The 16,009-nt window shown below is 40.0% G+C and overlaps 2 protein-coding genes across 3 annotated transcripts, besides 2 other annotated features; one reads left to right on the forward strand and one right to left on the reverse strand.

Annotated features, from left to right (window-relative positions):
• Positions 1-213: 213 nt before the first annotated feature.
• Positions 214-679, reverse strand: karr. Its single transcript, NM_144149.3, has one exon. It carries the CDS (start codon positions 578-580, stop codon positions 287-289), a length of 294 nt encoding a protein of 97 aa, NP_652406.1. The 5' UTR covers positions 581-679; the 3' UTR covers positions 214-286.
• A 465-nt stretch (positions 680-1,144) lies between these two features.
• Positions 1,145-1,604: a mobile genetic element.
• Positions 1,605-2,214: 610 nt separating this feature from the next.
• Positions 2,215-2,261: a mobile genetic element.
• A 10,295-nt stretch (positions 2,262-12,556) lies between these two features.
• CG34331 (uncharacterized protein) lies at positions 12,557-15,375 on the forward strand. 2 transcript variants are annotated; one of them, NM_001298549.1, is made up of 2 exons: positions 12,557-12,779; positions 15,000-15,375. In NM_001298549.1, exons 1-2 carry the CDS (start codon positions 12,588-12,590, stop codon positions 15,210-15,212), a joined length of 405 nt encoding a protein of 134 aa, NP_001285478.1. In that variant the 5' UTR covers positions 12,557-12,587; the 3' UTR covers positions 15,213-15,375. The 2 variants fall into 2 exon arrangements, with proteins under 2 accessions (NP_001285478.1, NP_001097032.2); NM_001103562.3 differs by lacking the exon at positions 15,000-15,375 and having other exon boundaries at positions 12,557-13,165.
• Positions 15,376-16,009: the final 634 nt, after the last annotated feature.

The following is a 16,009-nucleotide window of genomic DNA, read 5'->3' on the forward strand; positions in this document are numbered from 1 at the left end:
ATTCATTAACTAAGCTACCCCCCCCCCCCCTTTTTTTTTCAACATACTATCCTAATAGTTCTCTAGTGCTTGCACTTTTGGCTTAGCGTTCTGCTCTGCAATTATGTGGCTCCTTAGCACTCGCTATCGTAACATAACTCGTTCGCTAAAATAAATAAACATTAATCGTTTGATTTGATTCATTGCTCGAAATGGATAATAGAAGAGCTTATTATTGTTATTATTTTATTTATGCGTCAAGACCATACATGATAATACATTGGTATTTTGGGAATAGGTTAATATACTATTTCTTCGGCAAATGTAGCTTTTCTTCTATTTCCACTCTGATTACATCCAGGAGGCGATCGAATAACAGCCTATTACATTCCTTCTCATTCAGGGCAATCAGATCTTTCAGGTCCTTTATGTCCTTATCGAAGCGCTCGGACACATTCTTAAAGTATTCTTCCTCGGACTCTGAAGACTGCGAACCCTTCTCCTTCTGGGTGGACGATTCACTTGGCTGCTCAGGATCCTCGCTCGTCATGTACTTGTTGTTTTTAGATGCCTTCGCATCCGCGTTCGACTTCTCTGCCATTTCTAAATTCAGTTGAGCTCTGGATATTGTTTCCTAGGCAATTGGTGAGACGAAAGTGAACTTTATTTTCAGTCGCAACGAAACTTCATGTTCACGTGTCAGCGACATGCCAACTTGATCGAAATTCAATGTGGATTTTCAATGGTTCCTTTGAAATTAGGAATGCTCGAATATACAAAGTTTGAAAAATTTTGCCATATATATATCATTTGAGCAATATATCCAATCTCGAAACTTGTCTCTCACTTAAAAGACGGATTATTTATTCTATATTAGACAAAGATGATTATTTTGTTTGTTTTATAGTATATAGAATGTGCTAATTAACGAACCATTTAAGTAATGCCCATAATATTAATTTATGCGTTAACACTAAGTCCATTCGATAACATAGTGTGACCATAATGCATTGGTATTTTGGTATATTGTATCAGGACTGGTTATCAACGGAGGTGTGCAACTCTTTCGAATTTAAGCACCACAATTGGCCTCGCCTTCACCACATGAAAGATCACAGCCTGGAGAAACGTTTAATTCTGACTCATCATACCATAGACGCTAGGAACGTCTTCTGCTCTTCTTGCCCAGGATCTTGGTAAATATGTTGTGCGCCTTAATCACTGCCACCGTATTACTGAGAAACCGTTCAGGAATCTTCATTTCATGCCGTGCTCTGTTTGATGGTGGATCTCAACTGCAGCTTCAACTTCAAGATGTCAGGAAGCTTTGAGACAGATGGTTCGTCAGTAAATACATTTCAATGCGATCTGGAACGTCTAACTACTGCAATAGCCTCCAATATTATTGAAAGCCAGCCGTGCTTCTGCATTGACACCCTTGCACCTGGAACATAACCCAAAACCTTATGCTCGCGGACCCAGAGTTTCGTAGTTCTCAACGCATTGATTTACTGATGGGCGCCAGTGCCAGTCTCTTCTACGAACTGCTGTGCGTCGGTCAAGTCAAGCTTCTGTCGGGTTTGCCGCTAATGCAACGGACTCAGTTAGGCTGGATTGTTTCTGGATCTTGCAGTCGCCCAGATGTCACGGACTCCATAGCTACTGGGTCACCTACAACATAAACTTAGAAGAACACTCAAGGATCAGGACAGTCTAGCAGCCTAGCTCACGTGCCTCGCTTGCATCCAGATGGCCTTCGTCGAGTATATGGTAAACTGGAGATGTCTTCATTGGATTCAGTGACCGAAACCCAATTATCGACCGAAGAATCATAAAGCAGAATCATAAAGCAGAATCGACGAGGCGAGAGTGAGCTGCCGCCCTTTAAGAATTCTGTTGAAAATCTTCTTTTCATTGCTAATCTTACGCCGACAATCCGCCTTAAGCCGTCACAACTTTACAACTTTTTAATTTTCATGCATCATGATATGCTAAAAGTATTTTGACAATGGCGACCAACCAAAAAAAAAAAAACGAACCCGTCTGCAATCTTAAAAACATTCTATCGATATGATAGCGAAATATTAGAATTTTTTTCTAAGCACTCCCACCAGCTGAGAAAAGGGTATCTTTTAATCGATTTATTCGTTTCCAGCGTTCTCTCCTTTTTCCTAATTGAAACATCACAGATCTCATTTCATTTCTAACGACTGAAAAAATAAAATTCATGTAGGGAAACGCTTCCTTCTGCCTGTTACATACTTTTCAACGAATCTAGCAACTTATAGTTTACAAATTAATCGCTTGTCAAAATCGAATTCACGTCGAATCCACTTGGCAACCACCACCTAATCGATATTATATAATAGTAAATTAATAGTAGCAGTATTATATAACAGTATATAACTAATCATATTATTATGTAACATTATTATTATGTAATATTTGTCAATACATACGCAAATTAATTGTAGTGAATGCTAATTATTACCTAATTTTCGGGCACCAACTATCAAGGATATTTTCACCTGCTGCCCTCCCTTTCCACCTCCAGTAGCAGTGGAAATTTTAATTACTTTGCCACTTTTGGCGGCTGACTTTGCGGTTAGCTGCTTAATAATCGCTCGCGATTCAAAGCCCATTTGTCTCAGGCCACCGAAGCAATCACTCACACTTGCAGGCACAAGCAGCTCACACGGACGCACACAGACAAGCAAACCACAAGTGCCGCAGAGTATGCCACACTTATTTGCAATAACTCTTTGCGGAACCGAAGTAAGCGGCTGGGGAAACTCCCATCGCACTCCATCATCGCATTACTCATACGCCGCATGTGACCAAATATTTGCCCACTCACGCTCACATCCACAGTTGCCCACACACACACACACACAAACATGGGATTGCGAATGCCAAACAGGACCACAAACAGTCGTCCTGCTTTGCTGCTTTGGAAAGATACCGATACTTTAATGCCGGCTGTGTAGCACATCAAATTAGCGCTCCCCCTGCTGCCGACAAACAATTTGTTTGTCCAACACTCTCTTTTTCGGATCAGAATCGAGAGTCAAGAAGATTCCATCTGCCATCTTCTGGACTTGGCCAGCTGCAGTTAGACCAATGGCTCAGGATACGATGCTCAGCCAAAAGGCAAACAAATACAAATCCTATTTGCATTGTTGGCAACTATTTGCTTAGCCAGCACACTGCAAGAAATATCAGATTGCCTCATTTGTTCCACTGCAATCTATTGGTTTTAATACACAAATAAGTGTAAAACTTCTATTTCATAGCCAATACATATACATACATAAATATATATTATATATACATATATATTTATATACACATTTTGTGTGCTTTAAGTGCAAACATATAGTTGACATCTAGTACAAGAAAGGCTTATAAGACTAGATTATACAATTTCAAAGTGAATCTGCAATGAATGCAAAATGTCTTTGTTTTATTATTATTACCCTACCTATTATAAAACTTTAAAAACTATATATTTTTAATATTTCAATTTTTGTTATAGCAAAACTCATTTGATTTGAGTGTTTCGATTTTCTTGGTCTCTTTTCCATAGGTACGAAATTTTGCATCCAATATAAAACATTGATATTTATTGAAAGCAGTACCGCAGGATTTGCATTGAATACCATTACGAAATTGGTGTGTATTTTCTAAGCCATCTGATATGGATTTGGACACCACTATATAAGTGTATATCATTTAAATATAGTTTTAAACGTTCCATTTATCCAAAAGTGATATATATTATATATCATTTCCATATTCCGTCAATCTTTAAGAGCTGTAATCGATTTGCGACTTTGTCCTTTTCCTATTTCGTTTCTGACCCCCCCGAGGGGCGGAAATGCACTGTGACTTCATTCCACGTCCTTTGGAAAAGGGCGCATTTTGGAAAAGGTGAAGAGTGTCGTGGTGTAGAGTGGATTGAAGCCTGTGAGGACGGACTAGGTAAATATTAATCTAGCCAAGATGGCAAGTCTTGCAGGTTCGCGTCGTCGGCAGGAGTAAGCCAAATCAATTGCAATTACAACAAACAAACATGCAAAGGGGATCAGGGACGGAATGCAAATCGAAATCAAAATGAGAATCACGTTCTGGCGCTGTGCAGTGTCTCCAGCATTTTGCCGATGCCGATGTTCCTATCCATCTATATACATATGTATGTATGTTCGAGTATATAGGATATAGCCGAGCCACGAAGTTTGTTTGCATTCGATTGCTTTGCTAAACATGTGCAATGAAAAATGCGTGCATAAAATGAATGACGCTTTGGGAAAGCTGAAAGCTGAAAACTGAAAACTGAAAACGGAAAACTGAAAAGATGGAACACTGTAATGGGGCAGAACTGGAAATGCAAATGGAAATGGCTGAACCAACGAAAATAACATCGACTGAAAGCTAATAAATTGCCACTCGACTGGGACTTGCGGCTGTGGGAGTTCATAAATTTGATTTGTTTCCTTCAATTTGGAGACAAGTTTCAGCAAAGGACTGAGATTATACCATACTATATTAAACATTTTTGGCTGCCAAATAAAAGAGTCCCTTTGCGACCCTAAGCAACAAATATCTGTGTTCGAAAAAAGCTATTCATCTTATAGGTAAGTCTATCTAAATCGTATTCAGTATCTGATACTACACATTTTAGGGCTCTATAAAATATATGTTAAATAAATTATTAATTAACATACAAATGTTGATAAGAAGATTGCCCCATTTTTTCGATAAAGTGTTTTACAAATGGCAATAAAACTCAATCGCATAAATGGCTTATCACATCAGCAGGCATAAATAAAAATTATCTTTTGAAGTACCAACAAGCCGGAAACGGAAGTAGACGTGAATTGCGTAAGTGAGGAAGAAGCGAGTTTCAGGCAACATTCATAATGCACATGTCCAAGATAAACCGAAACAGAAGACAAATGTTAGTTCATAAATTGTCAAGAAGTCGGAAAAAAAAGAAAAGGAAATGAAAACGAAATGCCATCTTCACTCATTTTCCCCCGAAATGTGCTCGTTTTTTTTTTTTTTTTTGTTTCTTCTAGTCTTTTCTTCAGGAAGTAGAGCTCCTGCATTGTTGTTTAAAAAGTTTGAATACGTTATAAACGTTTTATAATTAAAACGGCAGTGAGGTACAACGGAGCAAACATCTCTGCAATCTAAAGTAATATTTTCTGTAAGTCGTTTCTTCTCATTTTGGATGAAGCTGAAAATAAGATGGCTGGAACTTAGGAATAAGAGAGGATAGTTATGGTTTACGAACAATTATGTTAGTTTTATTGCCGCATATATGCAATGAAACTTTATTGAACTTGAAATATTTCAATATCTTAAGGTGGAAATTACTTTACACTAAATAAAGCAGCCACGTTCCTTAAATTTAACTAATAAATATCTCTACATATTCCTAATGTTTTCTTTTTGCAATTTTTTTTTCAACCCCACAAGCAGCTGTCTGATTGAGCGTTGCAATGGATTTTTTTCTTCAAGAGCGCATAAACAAATAACATATAATTTGGTAAATAATATGCTACTTTCGTATCAAGTGTCATTATTCAAGGGCACCAGTGTAAACAGCACAGATATCGATTCGAGTGGACACATCCGCTGAACTAGGATCAGGACTGGGAACACAGGACACTGCCGTGATATCAGGTGATGGGTGACGGGTGACTGGAGTCACGGAGTCAGGCCATCAGGAATTGCTTTTATTTGTCTTCATTACACTGGCCACTCTCCAGTTGGATAGTTTTTTGGGTGAAACCGTAAGGGAGCAGGAGGAGCCGAGGACCAGTGTTAAGAGCAGGAGATTCAGGAAATTCAAATACGCTTACAACTCGAACCACAATCAAAGTTTTTGGGCCAGGCCCACACAGATGGAAGATACTTGTACTGCTCCAAATAGCCGCATTGTTTTGCTTGCCTTTCTGTTTTGTTTAGCATCTCATCTCAGCTCAGTTTTTTTGACCTTTTGTTTATTTTTTTTGTTTTTTTTTTTTGTTTTTCGATGTCGATTTCGATGTCGCAGGACTCTTCCGCTACTTTGACTGCTCAGATTAAGGACATGGCAGAAGGAGGAGGTTTGTTCGGGCAAGTTTTTTGCGGCTTCGCCTTGATAATCCCACGTCCTTTGCAGGACATCAAGGGCATTAGCATGTGATATGTGTGTGCAAGTTCTTGGATTTTTCGGTGTATTTCAAATCTGTATATAAATGGCTTTCGACCAGAAGTGCTGAAGTTTATGGAACTTGGCCAAAGATGTTGTCAGTTTAAGTTTGCTAATTAGCCGGCAAGACGGTATCAAAGGAATTAGAGGCATTTGCAGCGATTGAGGTGATGCCGACTTAATCAAAAATTGCGAAATACATTTCCCTTCTCCACCAGGCCTTCCATCTATTCATCAACTGTTGCTTTTGCCTCGACAGCGGCAGCCATAAAAGAAAAAGCTATTCGCGATTTATGCCCCGCCGTCAGCAATTGCGGGATCAGCTGAAGTGGGCCTGTCCTCGTCCCCATTCCCATCTTCCGGCCGTGAAGGTCCTAAGTAAACATCCTGGACATCCCCAACATGCCCAACATCCTCAGCATCCTGGACATCGCGGAGAAAGCGCAAATATGACTCAATTTCTCCTCCTCAGCCATTGCGCACCTTTCGCGGTAATAAGTTGCGAGTTTATTATTACATTTGCCTCGCAACCGAAAAAGTCTTCAAATAGAGCGACGAAATCGTTTAGTATTATACCATAATGGGATTCATCCAGGGGTATTTATAGTTAATCATCACCTTAGATAGATTAATTTCTTCCTATTAGTAAACGGCGTTTAGGTATAGATATCCAAAAATAATTATATCCATTAAATTATGAAAAATATGCACATGTCTTAAAAATTCATTCGAATTTTTTTGCCATACAAATTATGCAAGTGTTTAAATTTTTTATACTTCCCTCACTTACTTACCCTCAAATTTGAACTCATAACCATTAACAGTATTCCAGGCTTCCCAGCTTGAAGGCGGCGTGGAAAGGATGCAAATCCGCCGGTCGATGGCCAAATGTCAATTTACGCAGATTTTATGTTTATTTGCCCATTGATTAATGGGCGAGGACACACACACACACACGCGAGGCTCTCGGTCGCAGGTCTTCAATCATAAGGAGTCGCCCCTTTTTTCGAAGGTCGCCCTTCGCCTTATTTATGCATAGAATTTATAGGCCAAGACCAGCATATTTGTGTCATTAGCCGCAAATTTTTGACCCATTTGTCATTAGAGCTGACTGCAGACTTCGGGCAGGCCGAAGGATTTGCATAAAACAAACGGACAAGGACACGGCCATCCGTGTATGCCGGCCATTGTGCCCTGCCAAAATGTGTGACCGACAAGATTTATCAAGTAATAACAGACATTTCGGACAACCCATAGACCCATTAGTAACACGCTGTTTGACATTGTCTGAAAATATCATTTTAATCACAGACCGACCACACACAAGCAGCACATGGAGCACATGGAGCACATGGAGCTGGCCATTCAGGATGCGGACTCGGCTGGCCGTGTGACTCGTGTCCTTCGTCGACATGGTCGACTGCCTTCCGCCTCGCAGCTTTAAGATGTTTCATGGTTACCACACTACTACTACTGCTAATGAAACGAAATTAAGATCTTAAAGGGCATATGACTCAAAATAGTAGGAAATAATACATAATAAATATAATACATTTGAGAAAGTGAAATAATTTTAAATCTAATCATGTTTTGTTTTCTTTTTGTTAGTCTAGTAATGTTAGTCATTTTTAAGCTTACCTAATACTTAATACAATTAATGAAACCACTTCTAATCCGCCTTCCTCATGAAGTACAAATTTCGATCGCTGGCAACAGTACGTATGAGTAATGAGCTGCTTAGTCAACAATAACTGCCCTAAAGCTCATCACACAAGAAGTTGGGGAAGGAGCTGTGGCCAAATGCACTGCAGGTGCAGGCTCTATTATACATACAAATAGTATAACATGAACTTTGTATAGTTATAGTCCTTCACCCACCAAGGTTGGTAGTACCAACGGTACTCAGTGGTCTGATTTGGCGGAAGTACCTGGTGGCAGGATTTATGGCGTGTCCGCCATTAAGAGCCGCCGTGTTTGTTAGTGGTTAACAAATTGAATCTGAGAACTATTCAAATTAATCTGCGAACTTTGCCCTGACTGATCTGTCCGGCTGTCTGAATGTCTGGATGTCTGCATGTCCGGATGTCTGGATGTCTGGATGTCCGTCAGTTGGCACATCTCCACAACCAGCAGGTGGCTACGCACTGACTGATTTATGTGCGGCAATGTCTTGGGCTAAAAACTTTCTTTCCGTTGCGGGTTAAGCCACTGCGAAAGGAAATTAAAAAATTACGGAAAAAAAGAAAAGTGGCAGCCGCGAGGAATCTTGGCCAACTTTTTGATTTGTCTGCCGCAGTCAGCCGCCAGCACGTTGCAATTGTGCCCCAAGATACTCAGATCCTTGGAGTCCTGCTTAAGTTTTAATTACACGAAACGTGAGCCAGATTACAAACTGCCACCTTACTTGATTTCCGTGCTCCCTTCACAAATCAAGCGCAACATCACGCAACTTTCCAATAAACGACTCACTTGTTCTCCCCGACCAATTATAAGACGCAAGTTATTCTCGTCGCGATATAGACGCCGTATCGAGTTGCAACTTGTGACACATGATATGGAATGCATGAGTTATTAATGGAAATTCGCCGGCATCATTAGTAAAATGTATTATATGCGATATGTGTGCAGTAGTGTGCTAATATATCAAGAAATTTGACTTGAAAATAATTGGAGTTAGGCAGAGAAGACGATTTCTGGAAATTCAAATTCGTACTTGATTGTTATTTGATTCGATTACAAGGCTTTTCTGCTTGCTTGCGACTGTCTGTTGTTCGTCAATCGAAGAACATGGCTCACATTAAATTTGTGTATATAAGTACAAGGTACTTACAGGTACTACAGTGACCAAAACAAATCGATTTACAGTCCACTCATGCCCTGACAAATATTGCACTCCATTATCACATCAGAGTTACCGACAAACCGCCAGGTTAGACGATTTATGCAGTTTCTTTAAATATCTGTACTTAATATAGTATATAGTATGTACAACGTATAGATTGTAGCCTCCGCTCTCCTCCATTTCATATCTCGAATGACATCCTTCTTATTACTATATTTGCGAGAAACTGCGAATCTTCTTCTATTTAGACATTAGGAATGGTTTCCCCCGCATTGTGCAATTCGAACACAATTCGCTTAAGTGTTTGCACACGGTTTGATGACAGTTTAGTTTTAAGACGTTCTTAGAGAGAAATCGTACTGAGAAATTAATTGCGAACTCATGTAGTTGTTCGAGGATGTCATCAGAATTCAACCAAGTCCCACAACCCGTATACGTGTGTGTGTGTGTGTTCAACAAGGAGGACGAGCAACGGAAGCGGAAAGGATGTATTTGGTGCCATAAATATTACCCACAAGAAGCCATAATCGCTGTGTAGCTCCCAGTGTAACCCAATTAGTTGACAAGCGTTCCAATACGGCTCCTTACAAGGATCCTCCAACTCTGAAACATATCGAAGAATTTCAGTCTCTCGGGCAAAGTCATCTGTAAGACGAAACAAACATGTGGTTTGAGTCCAAAACACAATTCTATAAAATTAAATTCTTTTTCGGTTGCAGCATGGAAACTATTTGAATTGTTATACACAAGATAATGCTTAACATTTGTCCATCACCTTCGTCAGTATGGATTTACAATGATGTTCGCTTGGTGCCATTTCGGCTAAGTAATCATTATCAGCAAATTTGTAAAAAAATCTTCGTTTTTAAGTATTATTCGTTTACACTACTCTTTAGCTGTTAAGTTTCGACATCTGCTCAACAAATACATGTATTCAATTTAACGGGTATATAAGCTTCATTTATAGTTTCTTTCAGATTCAAATAAATTCCGTTTCGGAACACCAATTGAAAAATTATTTTCCAGAGGCCGTAACAGTATTATGTGCAAGATAATAAACTTAATTAAGACAGCCTGCAAAATCTTAAATATGGCTGATTACCACACTTTAAGATACCAGTCATTGAGCTTTCAACTTTTGTGGCTTGTAGAAATGTATACTGGCTTGAAAATTGTTTGCTTATTTCGGGAAGTAGTGAGTTCGCTGTAGCGAGTAGCGCTTGCTCGTGATTAACTCGATACACTGAGAGAATTAAAATACAAACGTTCTATTGCATTATTTCTGGAAATGATGGTATCGCTTTTTAATTTCATAGGCCTAATCTCACAGTTTTCGTGTTTTCGTGAGTGTTAGTTTGTAGGCACATATCAGTTCATAAAATCTGTTCTATTCTGTTCTATTGGTGGTAAATAAAAATTAGAATAAAACACACACACAGTAATGTTAATTTATTAAAATAAATTCCCGCCTTTTGTGTGAACAACGAAATTTATTTTAGTAAGCTACAATAAATTTAAATGGCAAGGTGGCAGAACATTTGATCACATTGCACTTGATTGAATTCCCGCTGAGGGAATCAACCTCTTTTGAGTAACACCAAATTTCATATGGGAATTTGATTCCATTGAAGAACTTGAGCCTCTAAGCACAAGCCAACCACAACAATATGAGAAGCGGAAGGAGGCGGAAACTTTTTTAATTAAAAGGAAAAAGAAGGAATGAAATGAAACTTTTGCCACTGACAAAATGTTTCTCCCGGCCATCAACAAGTTAAGCACAACAGAAATTGTTTCTTTGCCGTATTTTTCCACCTGTTTTCTTCGATTCGCTTAAGCCTGATAACCGCCCACAAAAAAACAAATAAAACAACGAAGAAAAACCGCCCACTTAGCTTTTGTTGTTGCTCTACTTATTGCGCTTCATTTGCAGCAATGAAATTTAAGCGTTTAGAGAAAACTTTCTCCTGCTTCTTCGTTATTCAGTCTACTGTATGAGATTTATGCCGTTTTGCCAATTAGTCCATCAATTCCTTTCGTTCTGGCTTTGCATTTGTTGAATAACAATTGGCTAAAAAGCACTTTCAAGCCAGCTTTGTCCACACATTTGCATATGTATTTCATCACTTCCCGATGACAGCTGGGGGGTACGATACCATATTCTACAACTACTATCCAAAAATATATAGGCACGGAAATAGGGCCCTATGTACAATGTAGTCCTCGTCTTCCGGATGTTAACATCTTCACTTCGCTCGGTTTCATTGACTTTTCCCATGGGTGTGGGTAAAAAAGGCTGCGAAAATGGGAAAATTCGGGGTGGGGTTGCCTCTTGGCAGATGTTCCCAGTGTATTACATTTGAGCGCCGTAATTATTATTATTATTATTATTATTATTATTGTGTAATGTTATCATGATTATTTTTATGGTTTTTGCATTTTAAAACAAATGAGACTCGAGTATAGAAGCTCGCATGTATGCTGGCGGGTGCGCCAAAAATTACCCCAGAAATGGTGTTTTTATGTGGCTTTAACTGCCTGTCCGTTGCCCATCAATTTTACTAACTTCTGGCGAAATGACAGCGGCAGGGAGAAAGGAGAAATGTGAAAGCAGAAAGCAGAAAAGGAGCAAGGATACCAGCTCCACGAACATAAAAATCAAATTTCCGCGTAAATCGTTCGCTCAACATTTGTTATTTTGTGTACAAAAACGGAGAAAATCAGCGAAATTGTAGCCGTTTCCCCACAAAAATAATGTATAACATTTTGGCGAAAAAGTACACTTTTCCAATAAATAAGGGAGTGGCCAATGCCGATGATTCGAGGTGGTTCCAAGTAAATCAAACTCAAACAGCTCTTCAATAACATTTAACACTTATTCGTTGGAAAATATGTGACATGTTGAAGAAGCCCATAATCGACTTTATTTATATATGCATATAAATATATTAATATTATTCAGAATCACTAGCCGAGTTGATATGAACATGACCCCGTCCATTTGTCCGTCCGTAAAAACTGAGAAATCTAACAAGATCGTAAACTATTAAAACTAGATAGTTGTTGGTCGCTGTTTTGAAAACTGTTGTTTTTTAAAGTTTAAATGTAAACATAAACAAAAAATTAAACAGCCGCTAGATGAGGCTCCTACTTGCATATATACACATTTGTCTGCGGACGCTCTTAAGCCGAGTAATGGGTATCCGATAGTCGATAAACTCTATAGACTATAGAAATCTGTCTAGATTTCGTATTAATTATTATACATTTAATTGATACAATTTTACGATTTGTAGGCTCGTCTAGAGTTAAGTCGCAGAAATGCTCTCTCAACTCAAGCGGATCCAATCTGAAACTTGAGCCAAACCGAGGCGCAATCGCGAATGGGCAGATACTCGGGGAGTGCGTCCAGTTACAGTGATTAGAACGCGCGAGAGCTGAGAGCTGGGCTCGGTGACCTTGAGCGGGAAGTGAAACTGATAAGGCGGCACAATGGAGCACTGGAAGTGGATGCTCGAATCGAAATCTTGGAAACGGAACGGCATCAGTTGCTTCTTGCTTGCCACCGAGATGAGCGCAATAAAGCCCGCCCTGCTGCTCTGCCTGATCCTCACCATCGGTCTGTTCCTTGGTCAAGGTCGGGCGAATCCCGTGGAGACGAATGTTCCCGATATTCCCGCACCCGATGCCAACGAACTGGGCATCGATTTCGGAGAGGAGGAAGATGCCACCGACAAGCCACTGGGCATATTCACGATCAAGGTGCGCCACATTCAGCCGGACCCCGCCCACTGCGCCCAGCTCTCGCCACATCACCCACACCACCCCCAGTGCCACAGCTACTGCAAACGCCAAGGTCACTGGGTGGGCCAGTGCAAGAAGGACATCTGTCAGTGCTTTTCCTAGGTCTACTTCGACTGTAAGCCAAAACAGCGTTTTTTTTTTTCTTTTGTTGAGTGCAGCACAACTATATGACGAAATATGTGCAAATATGTTTATCTACCAACTAGTATATATATTAAAACTGGCAATGAACAATGAAAGCGAATCAAAATTGCTCAAATCATACACATAATATGTAGTCTTTGACCTTCTAACATGCACTGAATAGAAAAAGCAGAACCTTAATAAATCTTCAAGTTAAATTCAATTCCATTGGATGCTACATGGATTTTGGGTTTCTGGAGAACTAGTGTATGTTGGTTTTTAAAGGAATTTAGCTGAGCATTCAATCCGAAGTGTGATATAAAATGGAATATGTGATGGTAAAATGAATATTCATGGATCGACTTGCCCATAACCCAACCATTCCCATCAAGCGAAACTTTTGCAACATTATTGCTGTGCTAATTACCAAAATGGGTCCGGTCCGCATGTTATTATAACTTACGGGTTACTGAGATCGGTCAGGAGTGAAAAGAATTTCCAATTAAAACGAAATCCAAACTGAACTTCAAGGAGTCTGCGATTTAATGAATGTCATTGAGGGCCCCAGCCGCACCAATTATATCCATTAGTTGACATTTACGCAATGGATTGCGGATTTGAAGGAGGTGAAGTGGCGGTCCGAGGTCGCAGATACTCACATTATTGGCCAAGTTTGATTGATGGCATTGTTCTGTGCAATAAGCTGCAGGACTTACCCCAAGTGCCCCCCATCTGGATTCTCTCGGCTCTTCTGGGCTTCAGTGGGAATGCCCAAATCATAGCTTTGCCTAGTTAGATGTGACAAGGAAAATGGGTAAATGCGAAATAGATTTTCCATCCGTGTTGGCTCTGGCATTTCTATTCTATCCTCCTCACACATGCTGTAAACTGATTTTAGCTCAATATAATGTGACGTCTCTCGCTTTTGATAAGGGTTCTCCTCTCGGCCGGAGGCTGTCAAATGATAAGCAGCAGACAAGCCCAATAAAAGGGATATAGGCGGCACGAATGGCGAATTGTTATTATTATAACACTTGCCCGGGAAGGAGGGTTCGAGGGTTTCCCAAAAACAAGGCACGCACGAATGCCTTTCTAATTAAAAATTCAAAAACCTTTTTTCAGCCACTCACCAAATTGGCGAATTACGTGCCAAACAGAAAGAAAGAAGGTTCCCAGCTCGAATGGTGGAAGTATGAATTATTTATAGATATATGATTTTTATAAGCACACGCATTATAACAATTGAATCGCAATGGCTGGGATCAATGCAGAGGTGAATATTCCAATTAAACTGTTATTGATGCTTTTTTAAAACAACTTAAAGTATGCACACGCCAGTCGTATGAATATAAATATACCTATATTCCGAAGACATAAACTTTGACCCGCCTTTGCAAACTTCCCTACGTACATAATAGTTCATGATCATGATGAAATTAAGTTCCCTTAAAGTGAGTACAAGTTTTTTGAATATTATGTTTAGTTTTTGGCCTCATTACATCTCGTCCGATTAGATGCTGGGCCTTATTAGTTAGATTGTTAATCGTTTTGGGGCAGCAGGTAAGTCGCCTAGGAGGGATGGTTGGTGGGTGGGAGGGGTTACTTAACTGGCGCCGGGGGACACGGGATGGCGAATCCAGGATGCAGGCAGAGGCTCCACATTGATGGCAGATACTCCCCCAGCTTACATATAAAAATATACATACATATTTTCGTGTATATCTTTATAATAATTTGTTTGCCAGCAAAACTCTCCCCGGGGCACATTTAACTAAGGCACAGCCAAGGACAGCATTGATGGAGAAGTGGAAGGATGGGAGGGTCCTGCCGAAGGATGTGAGGTGGCGAGTATGCCGGCCGAACTGACTGCTCGTGGCAATTATAAATTGTTGAAAATAATTTCATTAAATATGTAAAAAGGCGACGCCGAATAGAGAAGCGTATTAAAGGCCGGCAGTGGGATCCTTTGGCTGCAGGAGTGTGTGTGTGTGTGTGTGTGTGTGCTCCCAACTACGTGCCAGCTATTAACTTTGACCCCCCCCCCCCCATCAACAGCACCCCAGGATACAGGAACCCCGGGACGCTGCCGCCACCTATCGTTGCGACCCTCGAACTTCGCCCCCCACTTCCGATGGCCTCGGGAAAAAGTTCCCCACCTTGAGTGCACATTGTGACGAAGATGTGATGCCAGTGCCGAGAGCACTAAGTAACTTATTAGCCCCGGGAAAAGTCGGCTTTTGGGCACATTCCATTTGCTTGCAAATTTAATGATTCCACCAAATGAAATTTCATTCTCGCTTCGCAATTGTTCATTTCACCTGCCGCGGAGAGTGCCATTGCAGTCCGCTGCAGGAAACTAAGTTGGCAACCTAATGAACCCTTACTGGACAAAAAAAAATCATTGGAAATGCGAAAATACAGTCTGCACTCGAAGAAATGGACAGCACATAGCCAAAGCTATGAGAGCATTGCAAACAATATCTTTATGGAACATTTCGGATTGAGAAAAAAAGATGATTTAATACAAAATAAAAGAAGCATTTGAAATACAATATAAATATATTTATCTTATCTGAAACAAACATTTGATAGCGATTCGCATTAAATTTCATTTAATTGAATTTATACAATTTAATGGATTTTTTTTCACGAAAATATATAATCATTTTCTTACTCTGTGCTTCTGTTCACTCTGTTATGTTTCCATTAACATGAGCATATATGGCCAAGTCAAAGAAGTGTGTGCAAAAAAAGTAAAACAAGAGATAATTGATTTGTTATTTCCATTATAAAGCTTACTCGCTTCCTGCACGGGTCATAACTTTGCGTGCATATTTCGGAGAAATGAAAATTATGAAAAATTCTATGTCTCTTAAGGATCTTCCACAGGGATTTCCTGCGCCACTTAGCCGCCTCGTCGCACTCACAGCCACTCCCTTTCTGCATTTCAGTATTTCAGCATTTCAGCATTTCAGCATTTCAGCATTTCAACCTTTCATCCTTTCAACCGGAGCGAGCAAACAGTTGCTCATTTATTTCTTTGCGCTGTCGCCCTGCGCTTGCAA

Source organism: Drosophila melanogaster, chromosome X (assembly GCF_000001215.4).
Source record: "Drosophila melanogaster chromosome X".
Taxonomy (NCBI): Eukaryota; Metazoa; Arthropoda; class Insecta; order Diptera; family Drosophilidae; genus Drosophila; species Drosophila melanogaster.